Consider the following 18,203-nt stretch of genomic DNA (forward strand, 5'->3'; position numbering starts at 1 on the left):
TTTGTGATGGCCCATTGGCAGATGCAGACATACAATGCTTTTTCAAATGTTTATTTTAAAACTCAGGTAGGCACAAAACATCCTTTAGATTCCGACCACTCAATTATTTTTTTCAGTTGGTGAAAGAAGCAATATAAAATAAATATGTTAGTGTGACCAAGCAGCTAATTTGCACCCATAGTCCCAACTTGACAAAAAACAGACAAAAGAAATAATAAATATTAGACATATTAATGTCTTAAAATGCACTTAAAATTAAAATGACCACATTCACGTCTCCAATTCTCTCTCCTCAAATTTCAACAAGTCAATCTCCTATCAGAATATCCAATTTATTCCACCCCATCCTTATTCTCTAAGCCACAGTATGTAGTCATTTGAAATCTACTGGCTAAGTAGCTCTCTGCAGCACACTTTAAAGTGTGAGGGAGGAAGGGAGGGAGGAGGTGGGGGTGTCTTAAGCCCTGCCTCACTAAGTGTGTGATAATTCAGGCGCTGACACACACCGTGTCTGCTTTAGCATCAATCTGTCATGCTAACAGCTTATTAGTGGCCTGAAGGAAGTGAGGGCCACACCTCGACTTAGAGACTAACAAATGGCAGTGTATGTGTGCGTTCGAGTGCATTCCGCCGCATGTGTGTGTGTGACAAAATGTCCGGCCATTTGGGTGTCTATGTCCTCATTACCCTCGCCTTCAGACAGCTATGCTCATGGAGTCCATTCTTACAGTGGCTTACTCTGAAGGGACAGCTCAGAATACAGTGTCAATACAGTGACCTGAGCCTAATGTTCCTTTAAAAGCTTGGGAACTACAGTAGCCTTCATATAATGAGATGAGCTAGTCAGAACGTATAGATTCTCTGGTGAAAAACGCTGCAAAACACACATTTCTAGTGCTGTTTTAGAAGCAGTAACTTTACCTGAAGTGACACACAACTCCATTCAGCTAATAATAAAGCATTTATCTAGAGCAACTCTGCATATGTTATAGTATAATAATCAAGGGACCATGGGTGCTCAGCTCAAGACTTGCACACATACTTTAACTTAAAGGCTTTATCCCCCTCACATGCTTCAAAAGATGACTATCGTCTAAAGCGGTATAGAAACCCTCTGTAACACAGTCGGCGCTACACTCTGTAGATTTATAATGGGACCACAAACCGGTTGATGCTTCAGTTTTGACAAGAGTCCGCTCATAACTCTCCCTCCTGTAATGTCATCCTTTGAAGCAGCGCGAAAGTAGTAAGCGATATTTACACTCTACTCTGCTAATCTTCCTCTCTACGAGAACACGGCACCATTATCAGAAGTTTGGACTCCTACCACTTTACTAAATGACAGCGTATGCTGTCTGAGCCTCCCGCTATTAATAAAGTAGATATGGTGACAGTGATGAGGATGCAAATGGTAGGTATCCCGTGGTTACCTCTGTTGAGCGTGGCAGAGCTGTTGATGTCTCCAGTGATGAAGGAAGATTCCTGTTTCCTCACAGTGTCATTCCACATCCGCCTGATACGACTCTATACACAGGAGAGGAGAAGCGAGAGAGAAAGAGAGGGAAAATGAGGGAGAGATGGTGTGGACAGAGAGAGAGGAGTGGCAGTAATGAAGGGGAAAAGAAATAAAGGGAAGGAACAGGGAGAAGTCGAGGGAGGGGACGACAAATTAGGGAAATAATTATGGTAAGAAACATAATATATGGTGGTATGATGTGCAAAAGAAGGGCAAATTAGTGCAGGAGAGGCAGTAAAGGAAAAGGCAAAGCAACGACCAGTGAGGGAGAAGCAGGTGGGGAAAAATAATCACCCGTCAATGCCATTTATGCTCCATCTACCTGTGTGTCAGCATCAATATCTGAAGGTGTAAGTCAGGGTTTGGGCTATCTCACTTTCAACACAAAATCCGCATTTAAGTCTGCACAGACTATATAAAATATTCTAACTTTCACATTAAAGGTCCCATATTATGCTTATTTTCAGGTTCATGCTTTTATTTGTGGGTTGTTACTAGACAATGTTTATATGATTTGATGTTCAAAAAACACAACATTTTTCTCATACTGTCCATTGCTGCAACACCACTGTTCACCCTCTGTCCGAACACTCTTTTAGTTCCTGTCTCTTTAAGGCCCCCCTCCCTAAAAGTCTGCTCTGATTGGTCAGCTCTAAAACAAGACATGGATATCTACACTATGGGACCTTTAAACGTTGTTTTAGTCTTGTTACATCTGCCTAAAATTAAATTAAAAACTCAAAATTTAAGTTGAAAGTGATCAGCGATAACCCAAAACCCTCATGGCGTGCTCCGGCCTCACCTGCGAGTCTGCTGTGCTGTAGCGTCCAGGTGTGCAGGCAGGTAAGCTCACCTGTGAGCCTGTGGAGTAGCGGCCGGGGGTCCGTGACGTTGTGGTCTTACTGGAGGAGGAGATGGACGTCTCCACGCTCTTGCCGCTGCAGCAGTGAGTACGCAGACATTTGCCGTACTCTTTACGCACCTGGGCGGTGGGAGATGGAGAGGGTTACGCACACGCACACTATGCACATATATAAAACACATGAAGGAGGGGGAATTGACTGATGTTCCACTTTAACAAGCACATATTGAGGCATATTTTTAGGATGACATACCCGGAAAGGAACAGACTGGAAGGGCTTAACTTGATAGAGTGTCCCTGCTAACTTCTTCTTCTACTCAAATTCCTTGTGCAAACACTAACTCCATAAAAATTTAGACATTAAAGGATTAACTTCATAAACTTTCCCCCCCATCAGCATCCACCCTGATGTTATTGCTGCCACATATCCATCTGAAACGGACATACTCCTCCGGGAGACATATGATGCACTTGTACACACAGAACATCTGCATTTAGATCCCAATCAAGTTAGAACAAATAGGACTGTAATTGCTTTTTAACAAGCTTGTTGGACTTGCAGACGTGTATTGCCACATGCTCTGTTTGAACAGCTGTGTGGTGAGTTGCTCCATGCATCTTGGGAGAAACCATGTTGGGCCGCAGCCAAGGAAAACCTCAGCGCTGTTCTGAGGACACATCTCTCAGGATACCTGATCCCGTGGCCTAACACATACCTAAGTACACTGCACACACACATACACACACAGAGCACTTATTTACTGGTCGAACACTTAAAACTAAAAACTCTCTGCGGGACTGCAGCCAGATGAGTGTATTAAGCATTTGATGAATTTTCTTTCCAGATCCTACTCCTCTTCTGCACTCCCAGGCACTGACAGCGTGTGGGAGACTTTGTAAAAATATCCTTGGATGTGTAGGCTCTTCCTGGAAGCCATTCATGTAATGCAAATATGAAAAGTGGAACATATGTGCTCACAAAATGCCTCTAATCCTTCAGGCCAACCAAACCCAAAACACATCTAAAGGGGTTGCAAATGGAACTGTGTTCACAGAGACATCACAGAGATCATCACAACCTCGGTCACTTAGACTGCAAAACAGACGTGTATTCTCTCTGCATGTGTTCAAGATATAAAACAATTCGAGCAAAATATTATCACAATTTTGAACAAGCTATTTCAGGCCTGATGACCCTGCCCGATGATGAAAAACTGCCTTTTCTGTCGGGGTAAGACAGAAACTTTGTAAGACTAGCAGCTTGGTTTGCTACCTGCTGAGGGAGGTAGTGGGAATAAAAAAGTGAGCGAGTTGAGCAGCCAGTAGGGTTATTGAATGACCAATCAAATCTGTGACAGCTCGGCAGATATTTTTGGTGTCCCTGCTGATCAATGCTAGCGTGTGTGTGTATGTGTGTGTGTCTGTGTGAGATTGTGTTTGTCTGCCCGTCACGCTGTCTGTCTATTTCTGTCCGGCTTTGTCTCGGTTCGTCTCCCTCACCTTCTTCTGCAGTATGCAGTGGAAGATGAAGATGAACATGCCCTGCAGGGAGTTGAAGATAGTGAAAAGGTAGGCCATGATGACGGTGCTCTCATTGATGTACATTAGGCCGAAAGCCCAAGTCAGGCCCAGCAGACACAGCAGGGCTATGGCCCCGATCACCCAAGACCTACAGAGAAGGGAATAATGCTTAATTAATTACTGTACAAAATAAAATCTGACAAAGGGACTTTGAGGAAACCGATTACCTCAAAATTAACTGAAGTAGAATAAAAATTTAAAAACATTTTAGCTCGTACATCTTAAATTTAAGAGTCTACTTTACTTGGTAATTATGAGGTAATTGTTTTCCTGACTTTTTAATGTAAAATCAAATCTTAAAATGAACTAAAACAAAACTAAGCAGTAAAAAAAAAAGAAATAAGGCTAAAACTAAATAAGAAAGATAATCTGTAATAAAACCTAAACCTGAAGTGAAACAATATTAGTCTGGTTACCAAGCGAAGTAAAATAAAATAAAATAAAATAAACATAATTTCATTTTAGGTTAATTTGCCCCTTCATGCTACACATACAACATATACAAATATTTGAATTCGAGGCACTTAGCAGCACATTTTGTACATGTATTTTGTTTGTATTTGTAGCTACATACTTCCGACACATTATACATGGTCCTGACAAAAATAAACTAAAACTAGATGAATAAAAAATAAAACTATTGGATATTCTGTATTTCCATAATTGAATAAACAAACCGGGCATAAGGTCCCCAGAACAGTTTGAAGCTGGAAAGGTGGCTACTTATAAAACATAAACAAAGTAAAAGAGTATGAAAAACTCTTGTTCGTTGTACGAGCTAAAAACTTAAAATAAGCAAACTCTACTTTATTAATTTTGAGGTTATCGGTTTGTTTGATTTTTTTTAAAGTAAAGTCACTTTGTCAGATTTTACAGTGTATGAAATGCACTCTGAAAACGAACTGAAAGTAAACTAATTTGACATCTAAAAGTAAAAACTAAAAGAAAAGAAAAACTAATTGAAAATCCAAACTTTCATAACCTTGGCTATGTCACAAAAAATGTACAGTCTATAATATTGGTTTCATTGTAAGCAGGATAAGACTCTTGTCTCATTCCCTAGATCAGAAAAAGCTATTCAGGCAAGTTTGATGCACGTGGGACCGAGAGGAGGGAAAAAAGGGTTAGAGAGGGTTCATTCGGAATCCCAACGCTGTGGGAGTGGGATGGAGAAAACAGTGGGAGGTTTTTGCCTAAAAGAGTTATACTCTTACGGAAAGGGTGAGAGAATAGAGAGAGAGTGGATTTGCTCGCTTAGATATCATCTCAAGAGAGGGAGTGGAGGTTATAAGCCAGCTGACGTCAGCCACTTGTCTCGAGAAAGTCAAGCAGTCGAGACTTTTCTTCTCCCAAAGTTACGACCAAACGCTCACTCTGCCCATGCACTTGGGCACAGTGTAAAAGACGTTTTCACAGGCAAAAGTGGACACTGAAGTCTGTTAGTGCAATTGTGACTATAAGAATTTAATGGAATTAAATCTAATAAAAGTTTCCAAGGCTGTGAACCTCCATTTTAAATAAAGCCCATGCAGAAGAGCGTCATAAAGGCCAAATGTCAGAGGAAGTTGGTCGTGTCGAGGCATGTGTATGCATTGTAAGTCCTCCCCTGAGCGCGTGCGTGTGACTGTGCGTGGCTCCGCTGGGCAGTAAGTAGAGGGACATTACTGCCATTATAAATGACATTTCCCACTAAAGGTCACAGTTTCGGGGTCTGCCACAGCCACGAAGATGGCTGTTAATTTGATTGGCTGACTGGGCAGTGATCACCTCTCATGTGAGGGATGGAGACGAAGAAATGAGGTAAGGTAGGAAAGGGGAGAGAGAAAAACAGAGAGGGGGAGATATTAGGAGAGTCAGGAGGAAGGAAGAGAGAAAGAGGAGGAGAGTAAGTGAGTGAGACTGAGGTGATTGATTCGATGTTGCCCTCTGTGGCACCATTCAGGCGAGACAGAACCTCCAATAAAGCTCGTCTGACGACCCTCTTCAATAAAGGGTACACTCATCCCTCTTTTTTCCATCCCTTCATTCCACCTCTTCCTCCAGTGCTCCCTTGAGTCATGGTTTCTCTCTCAGCTCTGTTTCCCCTCATTCACATCTCACCATTCTAATATTTCAACAGCACATTAAGCCTGTAGGTCACAGGGGCTCACAAATCACACATCAACAAGTAATCCATTTTACAAGGCAGGTTAATGGTTAATTGAGGGATATGCACAGACTCTCAGCAGATTTCTACGGACAAACAGGACAACAAGCAAACCAATCAAAATGTCTCAGCGGACAAAAGGCATCCTGATTGGAGAGCGGCCTTACCAGAGCCAATCCACAACAAAGACAACTTGTGATGGCAAAGAAAACAAAAGGAAGAAAAATAATAAGACAAAAAGGGCATGATGATGATTAACAAGTAAATGAACCACTATAAGACATGACTAATGAAGTGAAATAGATTAAAATCTATTCAGCCCTCAGTATGCTCAGAAACAGGAAGGAAAGTGATTAAAAAGGGGGAAAAACATCCAAAAGCATCATATTTCTAAACCGTTCTTTGATTTTCATCTTTCCTCAGACTTTTTGATTACGTTCCCATGAACGGCACTGAAGCAAAGATCAGCTGGTTTTCGTCTACATGTCTGAAACGCTCCCCACTCGAAATCCAACTTAAAACTACTGTCATCAAAGATACATTGGCAGTAATATTTAAATGATAAATCACACGAGTTAGCCGTTTTGTGTTTTACATTATGAATTCTGAGCCGCGCCTCAGTAAGGCCCTGAGCTCCGAGCCACGGCATATTGTTTGAATTAGACTGAGCCTTTTGTCTTTAGCTGCATTAGAATGACACCATAACACAATCCTGACTAGTTAGCCTAGTAGACAGCATTTCAATGCTCAGTGGAAATGAAGTCATATTTCAGTGACATTCTCTGAGGGTGATATGAGTAATAATGACATGACTGGGAATAACATAAATTCAATGAGATGGGTCTTAAAATGATGTAAGACGAAGGTCAAACGCTTCATGTGAACTGCTAACTTACCAAAAGAGGCTGATGGACATGGTCAGACATTTGGGGAATAAACTTTACCCACTCTCAAGTCTGTAAGGTAAATGTGAAGTTGAAGCATGCAGCTCATTATCTTAGCTTAGCATGAGGAATGGAATCAGCTAGCCTGGCTAATCTAAAGCTCCCTGTTAACACATAGTATCTTGTTCTTTATTCATTCGTCCACCTTAAAAAGTTTTTCTCGTCTTAATGTCAGAATTCTGACTTTAAACTCAAAATTCTGTGTTACTTAGTGAGCTTTCGAGTTTTTTTTGCTAAGCTAAGCTAACAGGCTGTTGGCTCCAGCTGCATAGTGAACAGACAGTCATGAGAGTGCCATCAATCTTCTGATTTATGTTTTATGTTTTGATTGGTGGGTTTCCCATAATTATTCCATAAACTTACTCCGCACACACAGGCATGCGTAATCACGCTTGCTTTCTAAACCAGGCATGCCGGTGATGGCAGCGACTGTATGCACACATGTACTTACTTGATGTTGTCCAGACATCCAGAGTCTGGTTTGAGAATGGCCGTATGATGGAACATCTTATAAAGAGCGATACCGAGGAAGATTACATTCAGCTGAAATACACACACAGACACACACACATATACAAGTTAATATTCTGCAGCAACAAGCCTAATTAAAGACACAATGTCACCACAACAATTCACTCGCACACAGTGCATATCATTTCATTTTCCCTTCCAGCAGTAATTGGCTTGGGGACATAGTATCAGCCCACAATCAACCGCCCTTTATGTGCTTAAAATACAGCAGCTTGAGCAACGGGGAAAATACAGCAGTCATTACACCCATTGAGGATCACTGTTACAATAGAAATCCAATTCTCACAGATGCTGTCTGTTCTATTGGCCTGGTAATGCATAGATAGGGTGGTTTAATAATGACTGTCTGGACTGTTGTGCTGGGTTTCCGAGGCTGTATATGTTACCAGTGGGCATAGAGTCATAACAGAGCAGTCCCACCTGCACCACTCCCACTCACTGCCCCAGTTAGATCCCTGATAGCCTGCCTGACATTTCTTAAATGAGTGCAGAGCATCAGTGTTCGTGCTGACATTCACCTAATTAAGAACACCATTCTCTCCTTCCCAAACACTTCTCTTTATGCTTTTTTTCCCAGTGTGTCTGCCTAGTTGTCTAACTCTATTTCTGCCTCTGTTGTTCAAGGTATGCTCCTCGCAACAGTTTCATTCATTGACGTTGTTCATTGACTGTGTTTCCCTTTATACCGTGTAATTGGGCTGCACTGTGATGAATTAGAAAGCCCGGGAGGGAGTACAGTGCCTGGATCATCAAATAACTTAAGAGCCAACATAACTTTGTTGAGTTGTTATCTGTGGTTTGTGCTCTATAGCCCTGTGTCCACCACAACTTCCCCTTGAGACTGGTAACCACTGGAATATCGGCTGGGACCAGAGTCTAAATTAAGTTCTGGGAACATTATTTTACCCCACCTAAAAGTCCCTGCTGGGGGGGAGTAGTATTTTCCAAAAGTACGGGAACTTTGGCTTATAGGCTGAACATTTGTGATCGGTTGAGTAATCGCAGCATTTTCATTTCAGCCACCATTTCTAAAAATCTGCAGCTGCCAGTCATTTCACGCTCCATCTCAGCTTTAGCTTGTAAAATCTTTTTGCTGACTTTTTCCATTGTCAGCAGACTAACTTCTCTAATCTTCATGGGTGTTTAGACCGTCATGGAAACACGGTTTGATTTATATATACATGTTTTGTTATATTTAACATATTTAACATATTTGTCCATGGATTAATTCAAAGTTTAAATGAGCAATATTTAAAAATGTTAGTTTAAACATTCAAAAATTAACCACAATGGGCTATGTCTTGTGTATATACTAAAAAAAAATAATAATGTTTTCCCTTTTGCTGATATAAAAAGGACTGTGGATATTTGAATTAATGAGTTGCTGTACTAGATCATGAACACACCTCCAACACAGCTGTGGACTATCATGCTATTATGGGCATATGCAGATGTGCCAATGCAGATGTGAACAATGTGTGGGATTGACTATATTCCTCAGTGTAAACTCAGGCAACAACAGGCTCAGGAAACCTTTTGGTTTTTCCTTTTGGACTAAAAGTTCCAAGTGGAAATGTCACTTATGTCCTAAAATGTCCAGTTTGTTGGAATATTTGCCCACATGAGAGTTAATCCATGAGCGGGAAATTTGACTCATAAAATTCCATCTTCCTTCCACTTCCACTGTTGAGGAGCTCAGGCAAACATTGTAAAGAATTAACGAACACCTTAACGCAGCCCGTCGTTCCTGCACAAACACGTGACAGCCAGTCGACCCTGTAACATGTAATGCTATGTCAAGTGTGTGTGAGCATGCATGTATGTGTATCTTACCATAATGATGAGTGTGGCAGGGCCTATAAAGCTCCAGATGAAGTAGGTGTCCAATCGCAGCCAGCACCTAAAGAGACAAAGAGAAAGCAAGAGAGAAAAGAGAGAGAGTGAGGACAAGGGAGAAAGACATCACGCATGAGAAACAGAGTGAAGAAGAACAGGAGAGGAGAGATGCATAGGGATTAAAAACATGCCTCAGTCTCAGATGGATGTAGGGTAGCAAGGATATACCATCAGAGGACAGGACATGCATCATAGTTACACACACACACACACACACACACACACACACATATATATACACATACAAATGACATAAGGAGGAAAAAAAAGCAGCACATTACATGACATACAGTACATCAAATGCATCCTGACAGAGGGAGGACAAAAGGAATTGGGTAGGGTGAAAATGTGAAAGAGATGAAGAACAGTAAGGAAGGTGTGGCAGGGTGAAGGAAATAGATTTTACGCAGACCTCAAACATACATCACACACAGAGGGGGAGACAGCGAGGGATGAGCACCTGTGATAAATAAACCTTTACTTCCCCCTTAGGGCACAGATATATGACGTGGCCACATCCTACTCACAAAAATATGACATGACTGTGTTCATTTGAATACTGACTTATCGATGCAGCCCTCATACCGAGCTATTTATGGAGTCTGGGAATGGCTGTGGTGAGGTTAAAGGACAGAGGAGGGACACACACACACACACACACACACACACACACACACACACACACACACACACACACACACACACATACACACAAACATGCACCTACACACACACATTCATTTCTGACCACAACTATAGCATCGGTAGTAAAAGATCTACTGCTGTATGCTACATTATATTAGCCCAACCATCTTCACTCATCAATTGCAGCAAGCAGGAGAGTAAAAAAAAAAAAAACACCCCCGGATGCCCTCCACTGAGGTCAGACCCGACGGGTTGCAGCAAAAAAGGTGCCAGAGAAAAACCGCTGGAGCAAAATGGCCGACTGATTCATGACCAGCTGCTTTTGAATTATTAATCTTTCAATTTCCACCACATTAGAGAGCCCTCCATTATGGGTCCCCGCCTGTGTCACTGTATCCACCATTATGGTCCTTTGCTAAGTAATAGCAACCTTCATTAGGGGAGGTGAATGAGAGTCAGTGCCACTGGCTAATATCGGGAGAGAATGGGGAGCATTATGTGACAAGGTGACACAGCAGGGATGGCAGATGATATTTCCAGAGGTTTCGTCTCAATGTGTTATGTCAAACATGATAAGCGGTGCCATTTTCAAGGCTGGACTGATGAATTTGTCATGTAACTTATTTTCAGCTTTTAATGAAATGTACTTTGCCGGTAAAAATACATGACGACAGTAAAAGCAGATGCATCGAATGTTTGGGTAAAATATTTTTTTAAATTACGAGAAAATATTTTTCACACTCTCAATGATTTAAAGGGTAACTCCACCAGTTTTACAGTGTGTACAAGTGTGTTTTTTCAGGTCTTGGGGGAGTACTATAAGTAAAAAAAAAAAAAAAAAAAAAAAAAAAAAAAAGATAGCTTAAAGTCTTTTGTGACTCCAGTGATGTCATTCTGTGACTAAGTTGCATTGTGGGTAATGTAGGCACCAGGTTTTGAAAAGGAAGAAGAATGCATGGAATAAAAAAGGCAACATCTCAGGTTCAGCATAATGAGTCCAACAGTGTTACTAAATTACCGACAATGCAACTTAGCCACTGAGTGACATCAGTGGTGGCAATTTATCGGATTATATGCAGCTTCCTCTGAAGCCACAAAAGGCTTTATACTACCTTTTTCACATACGCACTCACAGCAGTACTCCCCAAGCCCTGTAAACACACTATAATGTGTAGAACTGTCGGAGGTACAGTTTGTGTTATGGGCTCTATGTTATTCTCCCAAAACCTATTACTTTTTTTTGCGTTTATCATCAAACCATCGCTATTGCCTCCTCCTCTGTTCTCTAATGGCATGCGGTCTGATAATTCATCCAGAGCTTGGCATTCAGACTCTCATGTTTTAATGATCATCCCACGATGAAATATTGATCTAAGTGGTATAAGGATTGGTGTGGCTTGACGGTTAAACAGTGCTAAATTCAACCCTTTTCCCTGTCTTCAGGCCTCTACCAGCTGATGTGTCGCTAGTGGAAAGCTGTGAGCTCTGAACTACAAAAGGCCCCAAGAGCAGCGGAGACCGTGAACGTTTGAGCGCGTGAATCATTTAACAGCCCTATAGCTTCCTGTCATTTCTCGCTTACTATATAGAGCAGCTCATTTATAAGCAATTGAGGGAAGAAAGATATTTCTAATACCATTTTTTAAATGCAACGTCCACATTGTTAATGCCTTCTATAGTCCTTATGATTTCATACAGGCACAGAATAGAGGTCACAGGCATGTATAGGTCACCATATCCAATTTATGCACATTATGCACATAATATGCATTACGCACTGCATGAATAAAACGTGGGTTCTTTTCAGGGTCCCTGCATGAATGGAGTGGACAGGTCAGGCGTGTGGAAGTGTTACTATTATGCCGACTGATGTATTTGTAGGTGGTCTACTATACAAATACTGCATATGATTGATATGCTGGCTGCCGCTTCTTGGATTCGCCCTGTGTCTCGGGTTGCACAAGTCAAGCATGCATTAATACATTACCATGTGCTCTTAATGTATGTCCTCATCCCACTCACTGCTCTGCACTTCCTTCAGGGAGGCCAGCTTTTTCTTAGCACGCACAAGTGCAAGCCAGCATGGACGTGCGCATACCCTGACAGACTACTCCATCCCTCACACTCTCACACTTAAAACCACTCCTTTTCTCCCTCAATCTGCTCCACTGTGCACCCCCTCCTTCTATCCCGCCTGTTAAATCCTTCCATATTCACACATTGTCGCTGCTGTGCTCACGCAGGCACTCTGTGGTGCATCCCCCCTGCTTGTCCCCATACTTCCCCCCTCTTCCTTCTTCTCTGCCTCTCTAAACCTCTCTGTATTGACGCCTCAGAAGTGCCACAGCTTGTAGAGGCCACTGTGGCAGACGCAGCCAAAATGACAGCAGGCACTCCAGCCTCCCACCCTTCCTCCCTCACCCCATCATCCATCCTTCCTTCGCGCTACACTCCCATCAACCAGCCCTCTGTCCTTACACTCGGTCGGTGCCGTAGCTCCTGTAGTCCACTGCGGCGGAAACGGCCACTATGACAGCAGGCACTCCATATCCTGCCAGGTAGAAGTACTTAGTCCTAGAGTGCTCGCTCTCGAACACCTCAACCAGCATGATGTAGAGCTGCACTCCTTCCAGGAACATCCAGGTGAAGGCTGCCAAGAAGAAGAAATGGAGCAAGGCCGCGAAGACTGCACAGGCAATCTGGTGTGGGAAAGAAAAGATGGAGAGGATTTGAAAATACAGTAACACTGCAGATAGTAATGCTCAGGAAATATTTAATCGGCTGGACAGTTGCACTGATGAGTTAGAGAGTGGAAGAAAGACACAAACACTGCAGGCGATAAGGGTATGAGTCAGAGTTAGAAGTAATCATTTATCATATTCACATAAGGAAGGAAATGTAAGGGATTAAAAATTGTTCTGCCAATACTGGAATAGACTGGAGAGGGAGAGGATACAGCAAATATAAATAGAGAGAACTCACAATCATAGTATACTAAAGCAGCAATTACAGCCGATGAAACGCCTCAAAATCACTTCAAGATAGCAATATTAGTCGAGCCTCCTTCACACTTTCACCCCACGTCTACATTCTACAAGTCATCGGAGAAGATAAACGAGAAAATGTAAGTGACAAGCTGGTGCGGCAGCCTACGCTGATTGACCACATTTCAAACAGAAGCAGCAAAGCACTTTCAAATAGGAGCCGAGAGAAAAAGGGGGATGGGGGAGTTGGGGAGGAGGGCAAATGACTTGGCAACACTCGAAAATACAATATGATTTCTGTCAATGCCAAGGATGAACAAAAATGAGTGGAAGCGCCGCAAAAATGACTCAGCAGATTGGTACGAAAGAGACAAAGCGAACATAAAATTTGACACATTTAAAAGCTCAGAAAAAGCCGGCAGCAGCATCGGTTTAGATACTGAATAGTTTGGGAAGAATTACAGCTTTTTGTGCCATTACTAGAGCTGAGCTGTATGTTTGAAGCAAAACTATATCAGCAAAATATTGTACAAGCTCTTCACTGGGTTTCTTGTGAAATGGCAGCTATCAAACACTCTCTTTGAAGACCACATCTATAGTGCGATATGGGGAAATTCAAATGCATTCACAATGCTTCATGGTTAGACTCGTAAACAGACAAAATGCTTTCTGATGTGTTATATAAACAGTCAAAACATTACAAATGTGAGTTTTATGAATCTTACTGATGCTCTTGAGTAGTCATAAACTCGAGGCTCACTGATGAGGTTTATAATACATTATGACTCGCCTATACTCACCTCAGCAATTAACTGTAGTAAAGACTCAGTATGCTACAATAGTCCATGCACAATGATAAGTTATCATTGTATGTGTTAAACGGGCAATGGACAACTTTTTTGCTTCTACTAGTCATTAGGTAGTAAATACAGATTGCACAGTGTCATGCCTGAAGAAAAAAAGACACCATCTGCTTCTAGATTAGTTCCCTCTAAACCTAAATCTACACTGCAAAAGAAAAAGAACCCCGCTGATGGAGGACGGCCGGGCATTCACTCGATGGAGAGCGCATTTGTTGTGTCAAAGTCATTGATATGTGTTTCCTGTAGTAACTCTAGACAGTTCAAAACCAGCATTGTTGGACTAGATCAGTAAGTAACAAAACCTGCCTACTTATTAATACAACTGGGTGTTTGGATCTGCCTTTTCATAGCACTTGGATCAGGGTTTCTTGGTCAAATTGTCATGGTATGGATTTTTTAAGTTAGGTTTTTATAGGTTATATCCTTGTGTGTCACATTTTACTTCACACCTCCTGCCTTTGTCTTTTTCCTGCCCCTTATTTTTTTGTTCACCAGTGTTTCATTAGTTAACTAGTCCTTGTGTATTTTCCCTCACTTGTTGTCAGTTTGTCCCGCTTTGTTCCTGCAGTCTCTGTGTTTGCTCCTTTTGTTTTCTGCCCTCGTCCCCCAAGCCTCATCCTGGTTTGTACTTCATTTGGTTTTGTATTTCTTCTGTTTTTGTCAGTTTTGTTGCCTGCCTTAGATTTTTTTGTGGATTCAGCGTTACGTTGGTAGCTCGCTTTTTGTCACATCTTCCCGCTTGCCTTGGTGTCTTGTGTTTGTATTCTTTTTTGATAACCATAACACAAATTGGGATTCTTGTTGCTGTGAACAGTAGCCAGACTGCTGTGTTCGTAACAGTGGCACCATCAGTAATACCAACTGGAAATGACAGGAGGGGGGAAAGTTGAACAGTTGCTACTGCTATATAATGATAACTTTAGATACTATTATAACACACTATAAATGCCCCATAAAGTACAGTGGATGTGGTCTTCATGGAAAGTGTTACCCAAATGTCAAACAAAAATTGTAACATAGATACCCACCCGTGGTTATGCATTTATACCACCAGTGAGTGAACACATTTGAAATCACACTGTTAGTAGCCAGTGAACAGTGACAGATGAAAGGGATGTAAAAAAGTTAGATGAAAAAATACTCAAAAAAAAAAACCCTGAGAAAGAAAGAGTCCCCTGAATGTCAAAAAAAGAGAAAAAACAGAGCACCAAAGGATGAGTGGTAGGAAAATGAAAGCGGGGTATCAAACCTAAAAACCGCATTAACAATTTAGGCAATGGGATGGGAAGAAAAGAGTCGTGCTTAAGTAAAGAAGACGAGGAAGGAATGAGCGGTGCGATCTGGCTCGTCACGTTCACGGCAATATTCTAATCTAAAGAGTCACTCCTAAATCACTGAATGGGAGAGCGAACAGGCAGACTTTTATAACGGAGGGGTTTGCAGCGAGAAGACAATTACCTAATGTCTGAGAGACAATGAGTTTAGGGGGCGAGGGAGTCACTCATTTCCATTTCTAATGATCGCACAGTGTAGGTTACACACACAAAGACACACACATGCATGCACGCACACAGGTAAAAGAAAAAAAAAAGTGGCTGCTTATGCAAAGTCATTTAGTTCTCCTGCTGGAATTACTGGCTTAACCGGCTGCGAGCTAAGTGACGGCAAGGATGTTAATGGAGGTCACAAATAGTCACCGGTAATTAACAGGAGAATGGCACGCACAAATACGGCGGCGCACATACATACAAAGAAACATGATCCCTCCCACACAAACACACAGGGACAAAAGGAAATACACAAGCCTCAATGTCAAAACGCATCCTATCAAATTTATTTTGTCACTTCATTTGCAATAAGAATGTTTTCTCATTCAACGCTCAGCGGGATGCAAAGGCCCGAGGCTGCTGCACTGAGGCTTCTTGAATACTATGGCGGAGATGAAGGATGCAGCCCTGAGCACTTCCTCCCCCACAGACATACGCTTCGTAATGATTCAGCTCACAGACAAAGAAAGCATAGGCTACCTCGCACTAAGATGTCTACGATGTCCAAAATTGTGTTCTGTGCAAACATTGCACAGTAACACTGTGACAGTACTCGCACACATCATTGTTTCCTACAGTAGATGCTGATTATACTTGGGTGACCTTGCCCAGAGGAATTAAAAGAGAATGTCTCATCTCAGAAACTGACGCATACGATTTTTTGTGTAAGTGCTCGCATCCAAGTGAGGTTTAAAGTCCTAATCCATGATTGGCATATTGAATGCAGACCATATGGATTATACAGCATGGGCTGTGATTGGGATGCAGACCATGTGGACACTGATGGTTGAGCCAAAACTGCACTGTGCATCATTAGGGACAGAGCTTGATAAGGGTTAGCTTGCTGATATGTAGAAATTGCTCCACAAAATGTAATGTGCAAGGGCATCAATTTGTGTTTAAAAGTGGTGGGGACATAAGGGCTAAGATAACGTCACTGACAACCTAAAGAAGGTACAGAAAACATGTCATGTTTTACTTTTAAACTTCCAAGGACTTTTTTAAAACACTTTTCAAGGGCAAATTATTTCAAATTTAAGGGCCAATTATCCATAGATGTCCACATATACCAGTCCAACCCAGCATAATACTCAAGGGCGTCACTGTGTCGAAAAGTTGTTGGGCTCAGATGAAAAAAAAAAAAAATTTAAGTGTTCTTCAACATCTGTGATTTCAGACAACGTAATGAGGGGATCGTATGAGGCGAGAGTAGATAATTACAGCAGGAAAAACAATGTGCATCAACATTTATTTTATCTCATTTGTTAGTCAGCATTTTGTGGTGCTAACTAAATAAGCTTTTAAAAAATGATGGGGACAAAATTGGTCACATGTAGACATATCCCCAGCATCCTCAGTGTAAATGACACCTATGATAATGTGATCATTTTGACTCTCCGCTTGGGGCAGGACTATTTTTCATGGGTGTCACCAGGACCACTGCAGTTAAGAGTTGTAGTGAAAATGCACATCTCTATTATACATGTTAAAAACACAATAGTAGATAAACAACAAATGAGATGACATTTTTGAAAAATGTACTCTCTAATTGTCATAACTGTATACAGAAAGTCACAATTTTGTAAGGTTTGTGTAGAGGGAGTAAACAACAGAAACAGACCAATTAGTCTATAATGAAGTTGCTGTGGCCCTGTTTGGTTGTGTGGGTAATTCAAAGGACTTTCTCTTCACAGATCAGGGTTCGCCTCTTGGTTGTGACCAAGTGTCAAGACGTTATGTGGTGTGAGTTACTTCACTTAAGTAACTTATGTAACGAGACTGCATGTAGTTATTTTAACCCAAAGAATGAACTTTTCCTAAACCTAATCATTAGTTTTTGCGTCTAAACCTAACAAAATCATGACCGTTTGACAGCGTTAATAACATTCAAAAAGTCATGATATGTTATACTATGAGTGTTCATCAGCACGCTTTAGTCTGGAAGTCTAACCGAACATTGTATATTGCCTGTTGTTGCTAATTTGACAGCGGGAGCCTTCTTTGGAAGTCTTAAGGGCACTGACCAAGCTGCCGAATTTGACAAGTAATACTTCACCCAAACCCATGGGGTGTTTTGGTGTTACGTTAATGTTCAGGTGCTGGATCAAAACAACCCTTCTATGGATGGGTTTTCTATTCATTGTTGCTGGGTAACATTGACCCAGTATTTTTTATTGTGCACGTTTATCAATATGATAATCACCTGCCACAGTGAAGAAGGCATCACTGATATTAGCAGAGGGCCTTGAGAGATTTGACCATCAGTAATAACTGATGTAGCGCATGTTGCTTTCATGAATAATTTTCTCCTAAAGGTTCAGTGTGTAGGATTTAGTGGCACTAAGTGGTTTGGTTGCAGATTGTAAGCAATGAAATATTCCTTTCCTCACCCTGCACTGCTATGGTCGCTAAAAATGCCAGAACCAGTTTTTGGTTTGTCTGTTCTGGGCGAATATAGAAACATGGCGGACTCCGTGGAAGAGAAGCTGCTCAATCTGTCAATGTACCAGGCTCATTCTAAAATAACCACAACACAGCAATTCTTAGTTTCAGGTGATTATATACTAATGGAAACATGCCAATAGATCCTCCTAAAATCCTACACACTGGACCTTTAAATGTACAGCTGACTCTGAAGAATAAGGATAATTGTACAGTATGTCACTTGACATGTTGAAGCATACAGTG

At 41.5% G+C, this 18,203-nt stretch overlaps 1 protein-coding gene across 1 annotated transcript in view; it reads right to left on the minus strand.

Moving 5' to 3' along the window:
* Positions 1 to 18,203, minus strand: part of adgrl3.1 (adhesion G protein-coupled receptor L3.1) — a 91,045-nt gene that overhangs the window by 4,408 nt on the left and 68,434 nt on the right. Inside the window, exons 15-20 of the mRNA XM_073465839.1 lie at positions 12,600 to 12,820; positions 9,414 to 9,480; positions 7,501 to 7,592; positions 3,879 to 4,047; positions 2,370 to 2,498; positions 1,431 to 1,524 (exon numbers count right to left, since the gene is read on the minus strand). Of these exons, the coding sequence (XP_073321940.1) occupies positions 1,431 to 1,524; positions 2,370 to 2,498; positions 3,879 to 4,047; positions 7,501 to 7,592; positions 9,414 to 9,480; positions 12,600 to 12,820 (772 nt within the window). The remainder of the gene's footprint in view (positions 1 to 1,430; positions 1,525 to 2,369; positions 2,499 to 3,878; positions 4,048 to 7,500; positions 7,593 to 9,413; positions 9,481 to 12,599; positions 12,821 to 18,203) is intronic.

This window comes from Pagrus major, chromosome 1 (genome assembly GCF_040436345.1).
Source record: "Pagrus major chromosome 1, Pma_NU_1.0".
Classification (NCBI taxonomy): domain Eukaryota; kingdom Metazoa; phylum Chordata; class Actinopteri; order Spariformes; family Sparidae; genus Pagrus; species Pagrus major.